This window comes from Schistocerca cancellata, chromosome 2 (genome assembly GCF_023864275.1).
Source record: "Schistocerca cancellata isolate TAMUIC-IGC-003103 chromosome 2, iqSchCanc2.1, whole genome shotgun sequence".
NCBI lineage: Eukaryota > Metazoa > Arthropoda > Insecta > Orthoptera > Acrididae > Schistocerca > Schistocerca cancellata.
This window is the reverse complement of record NC_064627.1, coordinates 1,124,891,109-1,124,907,768: the sequence shown is the minus strand read 5'-3', so window position 1 is coordinate 1,124,907,768 and position 16,660 is coordinate 1,124,891,109. Positions and strand designations below refer to the sequence as shown.

Below are 16,660 nucleotides of genomic sequence, written 5' to 3'. Positions count from 1 at the left end.
GGGGACCTTGTACTCGTCAAGACACAAGAGAAATCAAAATTATTGTCAGCCGAACTTAAAAAGTTTTTTGATATTTACATTGGTCCATTTGAAATAAAAGAAAGCCCACATCCTAATGCGTATAGACTTATCTTTCCCAGATCAAGAAGGTTATTTGGATTGAGAAACATCACTAAATTGAAACCATATAAACATGATTAAGCACATTTCCCTGTTTGAATACAGTTACTTACCCATTTTCCATAAAGCATGTTATCAGCAAAGTTTTTACTGGGTGTGTCAAATAGCAACAACCACTCATCCTACAGACCCTGGAGAAGTTCCAGACCTCTGAGAGAATGTTTTTATATTTATATTGTCACTATTGAATATTAAATTTTGAGACATCTTCTTTACTTGCAACGGGCAAGAAGGTGACAAACATTTATTACTTTCCTTTTGTATTGTTGAATATGGGACATACTTGCACCAAATAAAAGACAATGAAAAAATTGTTGTGCAAGACCCATCATTTTGTTACTATTGTGTTCTTAGGCATAAGATTTGTGTACAATTTTCTACAGCTAATCAGATGTTCACCAAGTTTGATGTTTGTGTTATGTTGTGACCAATTTAAGTGTCCAATTTTAGTATTAATATGTTCTCGTACTGTCTTGACTATGCGTCTCAATGGGAGACAAGTTTTTTAAATATTTCCTTTTTTTTGCAAGTGCATATTATATTCATACATGTGACTTCTCTAGTGTTTGTGTTTATATATCATGTCCATACTTATAATTATGTTCTTTGTTTTCATTTCTTTTATGTGGCTCAAAAAGAGCAGACAGTTGCAATATTTTCCTATGGACATATGACCTGTCCATCTATGTAATATATTTATGTTCCTTCTATTATCTTGATTAATCTGTGACTCAATGAGAACTGACTTTGAAATAATTTACATATATTTTTGATATATCTTAAAATCGCATGTGATATATTTGTGTCTGTTTTTAATCATTTTCCATGTGGCTCACTGGGAGCAAAGATTAACATTTTTTTTACTTACATATATTAATAATTATTTTTATTATGCTGTCATACTGAATGACGTAACACAAAGTGCATTTGAAACAACACAACTAAAATATTTGCAGGAAAAACTCATTTTGAAACGGTGTAACGGTCATTGCATACATACACATTATGCATAGTAAAACAAAAAAAAATTATTAAAGTAGTACTTTTCCAAATTTTAACCATTTGACACATTTGTCCTAGTCGGCTAATATCATTAACATTCTGTAAATGATATTACCCGAGGGGGGTATTGTAACGGAACATATTAAAGGCTTTACTGTACCGAAGTATGTGATACCCTCCAAATTCAACCAGTTTAACGAGTATTTATGATTATAGAAAAGTTATTGTGTATGTTAACAATGATTGCGTAACATGTCTCCATAAACAGTCAACCCATTAAATTATACTGAATAACTGAACCACACAAAAGTTAATATCACTTGATCACTGATACAGCAAATGTCATCATGTAAAAACACTGAGTTCATCTTAAATAATTAATATGAAGTACGAAAAATAGTGGACAACTTAGGTATTTTGGATCTCCTTAAATAAAAATCACCCAGTGAAACCTATTTGTTCACTAGGAGCGTTTTCACTTAGTATTCACGAAATCAATCCTGTTTTAGACAAAAACCAATGTAATTCTTAATAATTCATGTTAATTACTTATTTATGCAAATTAGAGAAGTCAATTGACAAACTTCTAAAAAATGGACTTTTTGTAACAAAGAATTATTCTGTCAAGTCAACAAATCTGTCTGTCATTTTAATAACATGTTAAATTATGTCACTCGATGCAAATTAATAACTTTTCTGCACAAATTATGATAACAGATGTACATGTGACTTGTAAACTATATCTCTTTTTAGTAGTTCTTTGACAATGTTACAAATACAAGCAGCAAGAACGGTCGGGAGGCAGTCTGAATGTCACTTTGGTAAAGTGTCTTTGTGTGTTATTGTTTGAGTTGGATAAACAATGCAAAGAACATGTAACGGAAGTACTACTTTGTGTTGTGTCATGGTGTTTGGTGGACAGTGGAATTAAGATGGCCACCAGAGTAATAAATATTTGAAGTTTACATATTTGTTGGTTTCGCTCGTTCTTTATCATCAAAAGCACATAAAAAACACGGGACCTCATGTTTTTAACCCTAGACAACCAGATTTAGAGCCAGCATCAGCATCGAGACACAGCAGCGATCCAGCAAGTAGCAGTGATTACCACAACACAATGCATTTTAATGGCGCCAACCTAACATCAAGTGCTAACAAGCTCCGTAAATGGGAGTGAAATAGTGCGATTATAGCAATTAGCAATATCTACGACCAGGCGACCATTACAGCGGGCAAGTGTGCTCTACCATCTGAGCTACCGAAGCACGACACACGCGCGGTACTCGGTCGGGCACACAGTTTTAATCTGCCAGGAAGTTTAATATCAGCGCACACTCCACTGCAGAGTGCAAATCTCATTCTGGAAACATCCCCCAGGCTGTGGCTAAGCCATGTCTCCACTATATCCTTTCTTTCAGGAGTGCTAGTTCTGCACGGTTCGCAGGAGAGCTTCTGTAAAGTTTGGAAGGTAGGAGACGAGATACTGGCAGAAGTAAAGCTGTGAGTACTGGGTGTGAGTCATGCTTCAGTAGCTCAGATGGTAGAGCACTTGCCCGCGAAAGGCAAAGGTCCCGAGTTCGAGTCTTGGTCAGGCACACAGTTTTAATCTGCCAGGAAGTTTCATATCAGCGCACACTCTGCTGCAGAGTGAAAATCTCATTCTGAAGACTGAAAATGTTGCAAAGCTTTTGGAGAATGTACTTTGCAGAACTAATACAAAAAAAAAACCTGCATACACATTGTTACATTGTCCCAACACATGATCAGCAGGAAACAATACTGTCTTCAAGGTAATCTTCCCCTAATTTTATTCCCATTTGTAAACAATGTCTCATATTTAGATCTTGAAGAGCAGGGAAGAGATGCAATATTCCTGTTACAATTTACCAACTGGTGTGGGGTGGGGGGGGGGGGGGGGGGGGGGATGAATCAGAAGTATTAATCTATGTTTCAGCATATCTTTGCTTACTACATGTATCTTGTAGATTGTTCTGACATATGTCTTACTTTAGAGCTGGGCTGCAATATCTAACAGCATATGAAGTGGCACTATACTATACACCTTTCTGAAATCAATAAAGACCAAGTGAATATTAAGGTTTCCACCCATAAGCTTCTATTTTAAACATTTTGGTATTAGAATATTTTGTAGTCACGTTCTTTGTGCTTGTGTCTTCCACAACTAAAGTACACATTAGTTTCATTCAGTGTTCATATTCCACTCTGTGTACTGAACTATAGTCTCAGGACACATTTAGCTTTCTATGTGGTGAGTTTTTAAGGTTTCCACAATTGTCCAGCTCAGAATAAGCATAGTTTGCCCTTGCCAAAAATTAATTCTATAAGTAATAATAAAGGGCGCAATTCATAAGGAGAATAATTTTTCTCTCACCTTTTCAAATCAGTACTCTCAAAGTGCTACCTTAACCATCCTAATCCATTAAGAAGTAAGCCATAGTATATTTGATTGAAACTGCAGTCTCCACATTACTGCATGACAGCATTCATTTCAGTTGAATTTTAGTCATCTGCAATTTATCATACACTTAAACTGTATATGTACAAGATGCGATCAAAAAGTAATGGGAAATTTTTCATACTGCAGGCTTCATACATTTGAGTTTCAATTTCTTTTTAAATCTTGTTGGTACACATGTTCCTGATGAAAGTTTGCATTTTCAGCTATTTTGAGTGTTTAGTTTATTGTTTACAGTCAAAAAGACATGTGTTTTCAATAACTCTGTAAATGTTTACTTCTGAAAAAAAGGGATCAAAGAATTTGGATTAAATTTCGCTTGAAAATGGAGTAAAGTGCAGTACCACATTTGAAATGTTGACTGTGTCTTCAGCAAATCTACTATAAGACAAGTGTTTACAAGTGGTATAAACATTTCAAAGAGGGTTGAGAAGACACTGAAGACAATGAATGCCCTGGATGCCCAAGCATATCAATTGCTGATAGCAATGTGGAAGAAATAAGGAAAACGGTTCTGGAAAATCACCGAATCACCATCAGAGAGGTTAGTGATGATGTTTACACATCCTTTGGCTCATGTCAAGCAATTTTTTTAAGGATATTTTGGGCATGAAACATGTAGCAGCAACGTTGTTCCAAAATTGTTGAATTTCAACCACAAATGACACAGTTTAAACATCACTCAGGAATTGCTGAATGAAGTCAACAATTATCCAGAACTTCTAAATACGGTTAAGCAAGTGATGAAACATGGTTACATAGGATGATATTGAAACCAATGTCCAATTGTCCCAAAGGAAGCTGCCTTAAGAGACAAGACTGAAGAAATTTGGCCAAGTTCAATTACATGTGAAGGTTCTTCTTACTATTTTCTTCCATGACAATAGGATAGTGCATTAGGCTGAAGAGAACTATGAAAGGACGTCATTTTGTCACCATTGATGAGATAAAAACAGAATCACTGAAGGAGCTGAACACCACAACAAAAAGTAGGTTCCAAAAGCACTTCCAAGATTGGACAACGTGCTGGCACAAGTGTATTATAACTGAGGGGGATTACTCTGACAGGGACAATGTTGATGCCAGTTAATAATAAATATTCTTTAAGAAAAACAAAAATTCCTTTTACTTTTCGATCACACCTCACATGTTGTACAAACATGCTATAAAAAACTAATGGATTTCATCATTTAATATATTGTGATGCATTTCTCTTGTATGATAAATGGTAACTGAAAAGTGTGGTTTCACGGTGTCTTACCGAGAAGCACGGATACGCAAATCTGAACTATTCATACGATGTTCCACTTCCCAAAGTCTCTTTTCAATATGAACCAGTCGTTCTCTAAGTTCACCTTCATCTTTTATCTCCAATGGATTTGTAACAGTGCTTCCACTTCGGGATCCCGATGATTCTACTTCTCCCAAAATAGTTGAAAGGCCAATCTGCTTTGCTATATCTTGTAACACAGAAGTGAGCTGAAAAATAAATGGAATGTTGTTAAGAAATTAAAGGTAATGGCTTACTGAAATGCACAACAGTACTTGTAGAACATCTACAGCTACATCCATAGTCAGAAAATCACTCTGAAGTGCATGACAGATGGTGCTTGCAAATGTACCAGGTGTTTGGATTTCTTCCGTTCCATTTACAAATGCAGTGTGGAAAGAAAGACTGCTTCAATGCTTCCTGTGTGCATCATAATTAGTCTAATTTTGTCCTTATTGTATCTACAGGAGCAATACATAGGAGGATATGGTACATTCATGGATTCCTCACATAATTCAGATTCTCAAAATTTGGTAAACAGGCTCTTGTGGAATAGCGGACATCTATCTTCAAGTATCTGACATTTCAAGCTTACCAGCATCTCAGTGATGCTCTATCAAGGGTCTTGCTGTCCTTCACTGTAGACATTCCATATTCCCTGTTAAGTCTTGTTTGGTATGAGTCCGATGCACAATTGTACAGTACCTTAAGATAGAACACATGAGAGTTTTGTAAGCAATCTTCTTTCTGGACTGACTGCACTTTCCCCATTATTCAATAAATGTACCAAAGTCTGCCATCTGCTTTACAAACCTATGTGATCATTTCACTTCATAGCCCCACAAAAATTTATACCCAGGTATTTGTATACATTGATGAATTGACTTATTTCAAAACACTGCAGGAATTCAATGTAAAAATACAGACCCATGTAGATATCAGGAATGTTGTCCAATTTAAAGATTTTTTACTTGATTTAGTTCCTAAAAATAACTTTGTAATGGGCCTAAACATAGGTAGATCCTCAGTGGCAATGATGAACAAGCTATAAGAACTGGAAGTATTTCTGGAAAACAAATTCTGTACAGGTGGTACAGTCACTTACAGGCTACAATATTTAGTAACAAGTTTTTGTAGAAAAAAGAGATTTGAAGGATCAGTCACACCGGTAGAGAAATCGTGAAGCTTTATAGTCACACAAACTATTAATTGATTAAGTGATGAAGCATTGTTTGAAAGTTGCTGCATAGAAATTTTGGAATATGGCTTTTTAATTGTTCTAAATTGTATCCCTGGCTCTTCGGTCACATGTGCATTTTTAGACAAATTTGAAACTTTGCTGAGTAGGATGCAGGCAGAAAAGTTTAATACATCAATTATTATTTGTGTTGAGTTTAACATGGACATAAAGAGCTGATGATACTGTTGCCATTTCTCTGATGGACATGTCACCTATAAATGCCCTAGTACTAAATTTTTGTGAATACATTAGAAAAACAGAACCCTCTGCAACCTATATAGATAATATTGTAAGCAGTATCAATTATTAAAGAAAGATTTATTTTGAAGTTGGGGATATCTGACAATTCAGCCCTTTTGTCTCACTTCCAGATTTAGATAAAACTCAAACAATGAAAAGAGTTGGGGATTTAAGTGAATATATTTGTCTGGAAACCAAATGAAACTTTTTGGCCCTTCCATGACCAGTGTTCAGTAAACATTAGCTTAACTGCTTTTCTATCAGAATTCATAAGTATTTCAATGAATGTGTGCTGAAGTACTACAGCAGATGTGTGCCCATACCCTTCTGATTCAGCAGACAGCAACAGCAAACAGTGTGGATTGTCTGCAAGCAAAGCAGACTCAATAAGTGGGATATCTCTCAACCATGCACTGCCTTGCGGCAACCCAGGAATTTTTCTACAGAGAAGCATCCAATGGGTAGAGCCCCTTCCCATACTGATACCAAATGTTTGACATGCTTTCCCAAGCAAGATAAGTGTTGTATAGCAAATGTCTATTTTGCTGGGCTAAATTGAAGAAGGGATTTGTCATTGTCATGAGGTGCAGTGATGGTATTCTGTACATATTCGGGTGCAGAGAAGGCAACACAAGTGAGTCTGTACCACAGGCTTCAGTTGAACAATGACTGCTGGCATCTACATAACCTTGCTGAGCTCTAGTTGTAGAGCATTAGAAATTTTTTCATACAAATCAATTTGAGATAGGTGTTTTTCACATCACTGCCAGCAGTTTTTGGGGATCAATAGGCTACTTCCACATCGAAGAATTCTTAGTAATGACAGTATCATAACGGATAGTACACCATGTTCTGCCCGACTGTCATAGTCCCCCATGTGCATGCCCATAAGTTTTCTTTTCTTGTATTTGTTAGATATGGAATCACATTTGTGATGCAATACTTGGCACTCGCTGCAGCCTTCAGTTCTGTGAGACTGCTGTGAGCTATAAGAATTATTCCACTGTGTCCATTTGTTTTGCTACATAATTTATCATGTTAATGTTTCCCCATTAACTTTTATGTAATTGTGTCCTGTTCCAACAAAGGAACGAAAAAATCCTTGAACTGTTCACTTTTCTTTTCCACTAACACTTTTATGTACTAGTGCACCATAGGACTATGTGTGCAAGGTTAGTGAGTTAAGTATTTCCCACATTGGTAACCTTCAACTGAACCACACCTACCATCCAACTACTGCTATTTGCAGCACCACGTCATGAGCATTGCAAGGCCACATCGTGTATCTATCCTCCAACACCCACCACCACCCACCCCCCACCCCTCTCCCCCTGCTTGCCACTACTACTGAAGAGAGCAGTGCACCATGATACAGACAGATCCCACTACAGTGCCACCAGCAGGTCCTGCCACCACTGATAACCAAGCCCCCGGGCCCCCTGGATTCATAGGCACAGATGGATAGATTCCAAGCATTCCTAATCCACTTCACACAGCTTGTAGAATCTGCAACTGCACAGGCACACACACATCTCTCACCCCTCCACCTACGCGTGCTGCCATGCACTTGCCACCATTCAATTCACACGACCCACACATGTGGCTCGCTTCTATAGAGGTGATATTCCCAGGCTCTCCCATTACAAATGATGCAGAGCAGTTTGCACTTTCTGTGATGCAACTCAGACTTTTGGTCATTTTGGAGGGATGCGACATCATTGCAAACCTGCCAGAATCTGGCATCTTCAATGCTCTATGTGCCCATCTTACTGAGTGAATCACCGTATCAGAATTGCAGTGCATGCACACACTGTTCTCATCAGAGGAGTAAGAGGAGTACACTGACATGTGGCCCTCGCAGCCCCTCCAGCAGCTCCATATGCTGGCTGAGCCAGCAGTGGTTTCTGACACACTGCTAATAGCAACTTGCCGTTAGCTGTGCATGAGTTTCAGAGTGCTGATGCAGTGGCCTCCGCTTATGACAGGATTTTCGTAGCTGAACCCACGCACCATCATTGCCATAATGCAGTGCCATGACACCCGTGTACATGACCACATACTTGCACAACCTGCTCCACCCCATGCTCTGCCAGTCACAGACATTCTCGGACACAGCGCAGCTAATAGTCAATATTCCCCATTCTCAAACACTGCTTCAGTGCTCCCCATGAGGTTCAGCACAACACCTGGCCATGATACCTGGGCCAGTGGTTTTCTGCTCGCCCCACCCCCTTCCACCCAATAAATTGAGAACTGCTCAGGCCAAGATTGAGGTTAATGATCAGCACAGATGTGCTGTACCCTGCCAAGACCATGAGAGCCTCCAGCCTACATCTTGTGCCAATGAAAGATGGCACATGGTGCCTGGTCAGATTTCCAGGTAGTTAACTCCAGAAGGGTGCCCAAGTGTAATGCCATTCCACTTTTGCACAGTTATAGTGATTACTTGTGTGGCACAACCATTTTCAGCAAAGTGACTATGTAAAAGCATTCATACAGGTACAAGTTGCCCCTGAGGATGTAGAGATGATGACCACCATTACAATATTACACTATCTGGCTTCTTTGAGAGTGCCTTCACGCCATTTCGCCTCCAAAATGCTGTCCAGACATGGCAATGTATCCTTTGCAATGTACTATGCAGAGTTTTGGGGTGTTTCGCCTACTGATTTATTCATGCTCTCTAGCACAGCACTGCCACTGTCTCCACAGAGTGAGTGGGACTACAGGCAATCTACTCTGCCTCCAGGAGCCTAGTGTTGTTATCAACCTGGAGAAGTGCATTTTGGTGTTGCAGAGATCGACTTCCTGGAGCACAGGATACTGTCCACAGGCTCCGCTGTCTTGAAGAGAAGGTCCAGAATGTGCCCAAGTTTGCATGCCCAGTTACATATAAGGAACTCCACAGGTTCCTGGGGATGGTGAATCTTTACAGACACCACCTAATGGATGCCACAAGCGTGCAAGCACCACTCATGGTTGCGCTTCATGGCAATCACACAAAAGGCAACAGGACTGTTCCATGGACAACAGAAATGTCAAGTAATTTTGAATGAACAAAGCATGACATCTTGCAAGCTGCCCTCCTAGTGCATTCCAACCTGATTGCTCTGCTTGCAGTAATCACCAGTGCGAGCCAGTCTGCCATGGGCACAGCCCCGCAACAATGAATTGAAGGGAATTGGCAGCCCCCCACCTTTCCTTCAGCAAAGCTTTTGGAGCCACAGCAGTGTGGGGCTGTGTATGATCATGAGCTCCTAACTGTGTATGAGGCAGTTAGGTATTTCTGCCCTCAGTGGAGAGACACCATTTCATGATTTTTACTGGCCATTGCCCCTTGACTACAGGTTTCTGCCACAATAAGGGCATGCACATCTTGCCCCGCGAATTCTAACAGAAGGAGTACATTGTGCTGTGCACCATTAATGTTCGACAAATGGCTAGAATGGACAACATAGTGATTGCCTTAGCCGATCTTGCACCCTTACAGCTCCACTTGACTATATGGCCCTCACCACCAACCAGGTTGGTGACACTGAGCTCCTACAGCTATGAAATGATACCAGGCACCCACAAATCCATCTACTGCAATGTCTGTGCCAATATCAACCACCCAGGTCCCTTCCAAAGCACATCTGCTCATAACTTTCTCCAGACTTCCAGAAGGTGGCCTTCAAGCACTCACATGGCCTGGCCCAGCCTGGCATCTGTGTGCCCACTGGGTTTGCTCATGAATGTTTTGTTTTCCCCAATATCCAATGTAACTGCTCTGGTGGACCACCATTTCTCCCACATATGTCATCAAACATCCACCAGTATCTGCTTACTATCATCAATAGTTAGCACCCATGGTCTAAGGGTAGCAGCTCTCAATTAGTAATCAACTCACTGCTGCTTAAATTTTGAATAAAAATCATCAGCAATGGCAGCTAATGACTTCCTGCCTAAGAAGTCTCACTCATTCTGCCAATGAATTTGTCAAAGATGGCGGAGAAGCAGACAGAGGCTCATGGCACTCTCTTACCCTTGGGGTGGGTAACTACCCCTAAAGGTTGAATAATCAGCAGCGATCACTGGCATGAGGGTGCAATGGAGGCAATGGAAACCACAGTATTAGGGACACATAATGTGTACCCACAGGACATGTGATTTGTAATTAAAAAGTGTCATGATGGTCTCTCCACAGGCAAAAGATTCTGGAGTAGCCCCCCATTTGGAACTCTGGGAAGGGACTGCCAAGGGGGAGGTGACCATGAAAAAAGGACTGAATACTGAATGAAAGGATAACATTCTATGAATCAGGGTATGGAATGCCAGAAGATTGAACATGGTAGGAAAGCTATAAAATCTGAAAAGGAAAAGATCAAATAAGGCAGAAGGGATGGATAACACTCCATCAGAATTTCTAAAATCAGTGGGAGGTATGGCAACAAGATGACTACTCAGTTTGGTGTGTAGAATGCATGAGACTGGCATATACCATTTGACTTTTGGAAAAAAACATCATTCACACAATTCTGAAGACTGCAAGAGCTGACAAGTTCAAGAATTACTGCACAATCAGCTTAATGGCTAATGCATCCAAGCTCCTAACAAGAATAATATTCAAAAGAATGGAAAATAAAATTTAGGATGTGTTAGCTGATGATTAGTTTGGCTTTAGGAAAGTTAAAGGTACCAGAGTCAGTCATGACATTGATAATGGAAGGAAAACTAAAGAAAAATCTAGACATGTTCATAGGATTTGTCAGCCTGAAAAAAGTGTTCAACAGTGTCAAATGGTGCATGATGTTCGAAATTCTGGGAAAAATAGGGGTAAGCTACAGGGAGACGGGTAATATACAATATCTACAAAAGCCAAGGGGGAACAATAGAGTGGAACACAAGAACGAAGCGCTCAGATTAAAAAAGGTTTAAGAGAGGGATGTAGTCTGTTGCCCTTACTGTTCGATCTGTACATCAAAGAAGCAATGATGGAAGTAAAAGAAAGGTTCAAGAGTAGAATTTAAATTCAAGGTGTCAGGATATAATGGTAAGATTCATGAAGACATTGCTATCCCCAGAGAAAGCGAAGAAGAATTACAGAATCTGTTGAATAGAATGTACTGTCTAATGTGCATAGAATACGGTTTGAGAGTAAATCAAAGAAAGATGAAAGTAATGAGAAGTAGCAGAAACAAGAACAGCAAGAAACTTAACATTAGGGTTGGTGATCACGAATTAGATGAAATTATGGAATTCTGCTACCTAGGCAGCAAAATAATCCACAATGGATGGAGCAAGGAGGACATAAAAAGCAGAATAGCACTGGCAAGAATGGCATCTTGGTCAAAAGAAGTCTACTAGTATCAAACACTGGCCCTAATTTGAAGAAGAAATTTCTAAGAATGTAGGCTTGGAGCGCAGTATTGTATGGTAGTGAAACATGGACAGTGGGAAAACCAGAGAAGAAGAGAATTGAGGCATTTGAGATGTGGTGATACAGAGGAATGTTGAAAATTAGGTGGACTGATAAGGTAAGTAGTGAGGAGATTCTCCAGAGAATCGGCAAGTAAAGGAATGTATGGAAGACACTGACAAGAAGAAGGGACAGGAGGGCAGGACATCTATTAAAGCATCACAGAATAACTCCCATGGTACTAGAGGGAGCTGTAGAAAGTAAAAACTGTAGAGGAAGACAGAGATTGGAATACACCCAGTAAATAATTGAGGGCATAGGTTGCAGGTGCTGCTCGGAGATGAAGGGGTAGGCACAGGAGAGGAACTCATGGGATTACACATCAAGCCAGTCAGAAGAATGATGACTCAAAAAAAAGATTAATCTAAAGTAAAAATATAAATAGTCGATAAAATACTTGTTACTTTATTTTAAAAAATCCGCTTTGTGTTTTTTAGGGATAATACAGGGTGCATCAAAAAGAATCATCCAATTTAAAAAAAATCATAACTATTATGTTATTTGAGATACGTGCGTGAACACTGTACTGTTGGAAAGAGCAAACTCTCAGTTTTACATGGTTTCTGCTAGGTTTTGTGCAGTTTCATGGGAAAAGTGTAGGGTCCATTTTTCTTTACCGAGAACACTGTTACTGGAAGCACGTAGCTTGGTGGAGAACTTCCTTTTCCCACAGTTGGAGACTGTTTCGAACGACTTCATTTACCAACAGGGTGGTGTGTAGAATGTATGATACTGGCGATATACCATTTGCTTTGCAAAAAAACAATTCCGAAGATTGCAAGAGCTGACAAGTGTGAGAATTATAGCAAAATCACCTTAACAGTTCACGTATCCATGTCCTAAGAAGAAGAATATTGAGGTGAATGGAAAATAAAATTGAGGATGAGTTAGATTACGCTCAGTTTGGCTTTAGGAAAGGTAAAGACACAATAGAGGCAGTCCTGACGTTAATGATGGAAGGAAGACAAAAGAAAAATCTAGACATGTTCATAGGATTTGTCAACCTGGAAAAAGTGTTCGACAGTGTCAAATGGTGCAAGATGTTCAAAGTTCTAAGAAAAATAGGGGTAAGCTACAGGGAATTGGGTAACATACAATTCCTACAAGAGCCAAGAGGGAAGAATAAGAGCGTAACACAAGAAAGAAGTGCTCAGATTAAAAAGGGTGTAAGAGAGGGATGTAGCCTTTGCCCCTACTGTTCAATCTATACATCTAAGGAGCAATGACAGCAATGTAAGATTCGCTGGTGACATTACTATTCTCATTAAAAGTGAAGAAGAATTACTGAATCTATTGAATGGAATGAACTGTCTAATGAGTACAGAATATGGACTGAGAGTAAACAAAGAGAGATGAAAGTAATGAGAAGTAGCAGAAATGAGAAACTTAACATTAGGGCTTGTGATCATGAAGTAGATGAAATTAAGGAATTCTGTTACCTAGGCAGCGAGATAATCCATGACGGGTGGAGCAAGGAGGACATAAGAAAGTAAATAGCACTGGCAGAAAGGGCATCCTGGCCTACTAGTACAGAACGTAGGCCCTGTTTTATGGAATAAATTTCTATGAATGTACATTTGGAGCTCAGTATTTTATGGAATTGAAATGTGGACTGTGGGAAAACTGGAAAAGAAGAGAATTGAAGAATTTGAGATGTGGTGATACAGAGGAATGTTGAAAATCAGGTGGACTGCTAAGATAAGGGATGAGGAGGTTCTCTGGAGAATCAGCAAGGAAAGGAATATATAGAAGACACTGACAAGAAGAAGGAACAGGACTTCTGTTAATGTATCACAGAATAACTTCCATGACAGTTGAGGGAACTGTAGAGGGTAAAAATTGTAGAGGAAGACGGAGATTGGAATACATCCAGTAAATAATTGAGGACATAGGTTGCAAGCACTGCTCTGAGATGAAGGGGTTGGCACAGGAGAGGAATTTGTGGTGGGCTCTATCAAACCAGTCAGGACACTGATGACTAAAAAAAAGTCATTGATATGTTCACCCGGTGGCCAGAATCAGTGCCTCTGCCCAATATAACCATGGATACAGTGAAAACGCGTTTATAGACATGTGGGTCTTGCATTTGGGTTATCGCCACCACATTATCACTGACTGCAGGTGCCAGTTCACATCTTGTTTATTTAAGACTCTTGCAGCAACTTATGGTATACTCAGGCACTTCATGACAAACTACCATCCTGCCGCTAGTGGCATGGTGGAGCCATTTCACAGTTCTCTAAAAACTACCATCATATGCCACTTTGCGACTTGGTCTAACACTCTGCCTCGAGTCCTCTTAGGTTTGAAGGTGGTCCACAAGGCAGATTTGGGCACATCCTCCACTGATTTCATGTACAGACAACTGCTCACCCTTTCAAGTGACCTCAATGAGCCACACCCCTTGCCACTCAGACCTACATCCCAGCCTTCGCACAGCATCTCCATGACTCAATGGTCCAGCTCCACCCAGTGACTCCCAGGCAACACATCAAACACCAGCCTTTCGTGTTCCAGTGTCTCAGGACATGAATGCATGTGATGCTCTCGGTGGACAACTCCCAGCTGCTGCTCTGCCCACATTACTCAGACTCCCATCTCATCCTCTCATGTGACTTGAGGACATTCTCCTTGTGGCACCATGGCACCACCACCAAGGTCTCAATCAATTGCCTGAAGCCGGCATGCACACTCAACATCCCAAGCCTGTGCAAACTGCAGACCACAGAGGTCAAGGTGGCACCAAGCAGTGGTGATGGTGCTTTGCCCAGTGCTGCTGAAACAAGTGGTGGCCCGTGGGATCCCAGGGCAGAGGCTGCCTTACTGTTTGCCCCACCAACCAAACCTAAAGAGCTACCAAAGACATCAAACAGCCCACCACCACTACTGGACCTTTCCCTGACTGCCACACCCAAGTCACCAAGGGAAAAAATGCACCCCTGGCACCAAGGGGCCATTCACCACTGCCACAGCATCGGTGCATGCCTCCTCATTAATGTGTGATCCAACTTACCAGCATGGGATGCACGCAGTGGATGCCCATGGTATCAACACAGGATGGCGTGTAGTATACCATCCACACAAGGCACACTGTGTGCCACCCACCGTGAGTCACCTAATCACTCACTGGCACATTACTGCCTCTCTTGTCAAACACTGCCTCCATGCCAAACCATGCCCTATCACACCAATAAACTGGTTGAAGGGCTACCTCCCACCTTAATTGGTGGTGCGTTGTTGTGTCACCCATGTACTTGGGGATACTGGCACGGTAGCTCAGTGTGTTATTTACCCTATGAATGGATCAACGAAGAACCTGAACGCGTGTCATCGGACTTTCACCCCGAACAAATTCAACAAACAATATAGAACAAAAGGAGATGAAACATAAGAAAAAATGGGGGGCAATGCAATTCCCATGGTACATGCGTGTAAGTACATGATGAAAGGCCCCAAGGGTGCCGTAAAATGAAGATTTATTAAAAAACAAAATTTGAAACACCTAGTAACCAGAGGGTTGGCAAAGCCATTAATTATGAATGCGCAGTAAGGTGCAGACAAACAAAAACATTTTCTCATTCAAATTGTGGTACAGTTTTTTGTTGTAGACAGATTCAGTCAGACTACCTCATATGTAGAAGGACGATGAGTATGTGCGATTTTAGAGATGAAGTATTGTGATCTCGATGTATTATATGTGTGAGTGAATAATATAATTTAAAAGAACCGTATCAAGAATTTTATTTATTGAAGTAAGTGAAGAGTAAAATTACAGGAAGAGGATTTTTGTGATTATGACAAGTGCCGGTGTCCCCAGAGTCTTCCGCCGCCTGCAGCTTCAACAAAAATGAAAGGAAGTCCGATGCCCAAGAGAATACAAATAAGAAATGAACATTATAACAATGCAATCATATACAATTATAATTTATTTAAAAAATCCCTTTTTTTATATTACAACTGTCGATCTGTGTGCCATGACTTCTGGGCACCGGTAGTGATTAATGTTTGTTAACTATTGTTATAGTAAGAAATTTCTATGACATTGTTGTAAATTATAAAAACTAATTGCCTGTATTTTCTGTTTGCATGAATCACAATGTGGAGCTAGCAAAAAGGCAAAAGTTGAGGAGAAAAATTTTGAAAGGAATAAGAATTGGACGCAGGTTATTGTAAAAGTTTTTCCATAGTAAGCTGTTTATTCAGCGCGGGAAAGATAGGATGGCCACGTAAGTTGCTTGCATGGTTACACTTGGTAGCGCCTCTTTTGATGTAGATAGAAACCTTTTCCTCATTATTTCCTTCCTTGGATTTTATTGGCAAAAAATTTTACAGAAATTTTTCAGTGTGATACACATTGTCAGTAAAACATAAAGATTTGTGACACATAGTTTGAGCATCATAATAACATAAAACAGGCTTTGACTTTACATCAATTACATTTATCAAGTATAATAATTAGTGTATGAAAATTTTAACATTGTTGCGAAATTTCCATTTTTTGAAAATTCATATAACATAGCCAAAAAATATACGCCCATTGTTAATAGCGATAGCAAAAATGCAACCAGCCAAGGTGGTACAGAATTGTGTGCAGAAGGTTTAAGTATATCAGATATGAGTGTCGCAGGAGTGACAAACGATAGCAATGCTCCACAACAGAATAACCTTGATGACTCAATGTTTACAACTGATGAGACGACAATGTCATTCATCTCCCAGAGTGACATACCGCTCATGAATGAAACTTGGGAAGTACAGCAGACAGCAACCACAGGAGTACAACTGGAGCACTAC

General features: G+C 39.9%; 1 protein-coding gene across 1 annotated transcript in view; it reads right to left on the bottom strand.

Moving 5' to 3' along the window:
- The window catches only part of LOC126161266 (uncharacterized), a 322,839-nt gene that overhangs the window by 209,430 nt on the left and 96,749 nt on the right, over positions 1-16,660 (bottom strand). The window contains exon 6 of the mRNA XM_049917005.1: positions 4,920-5,137. Coding sequence (XP_049772962.1) covers positions 4,920-5,137 — 218 coding nt within the window. The remainder of the gene's footprint in view (positions 1-4,919; positions 5,138-16,660) is intronic.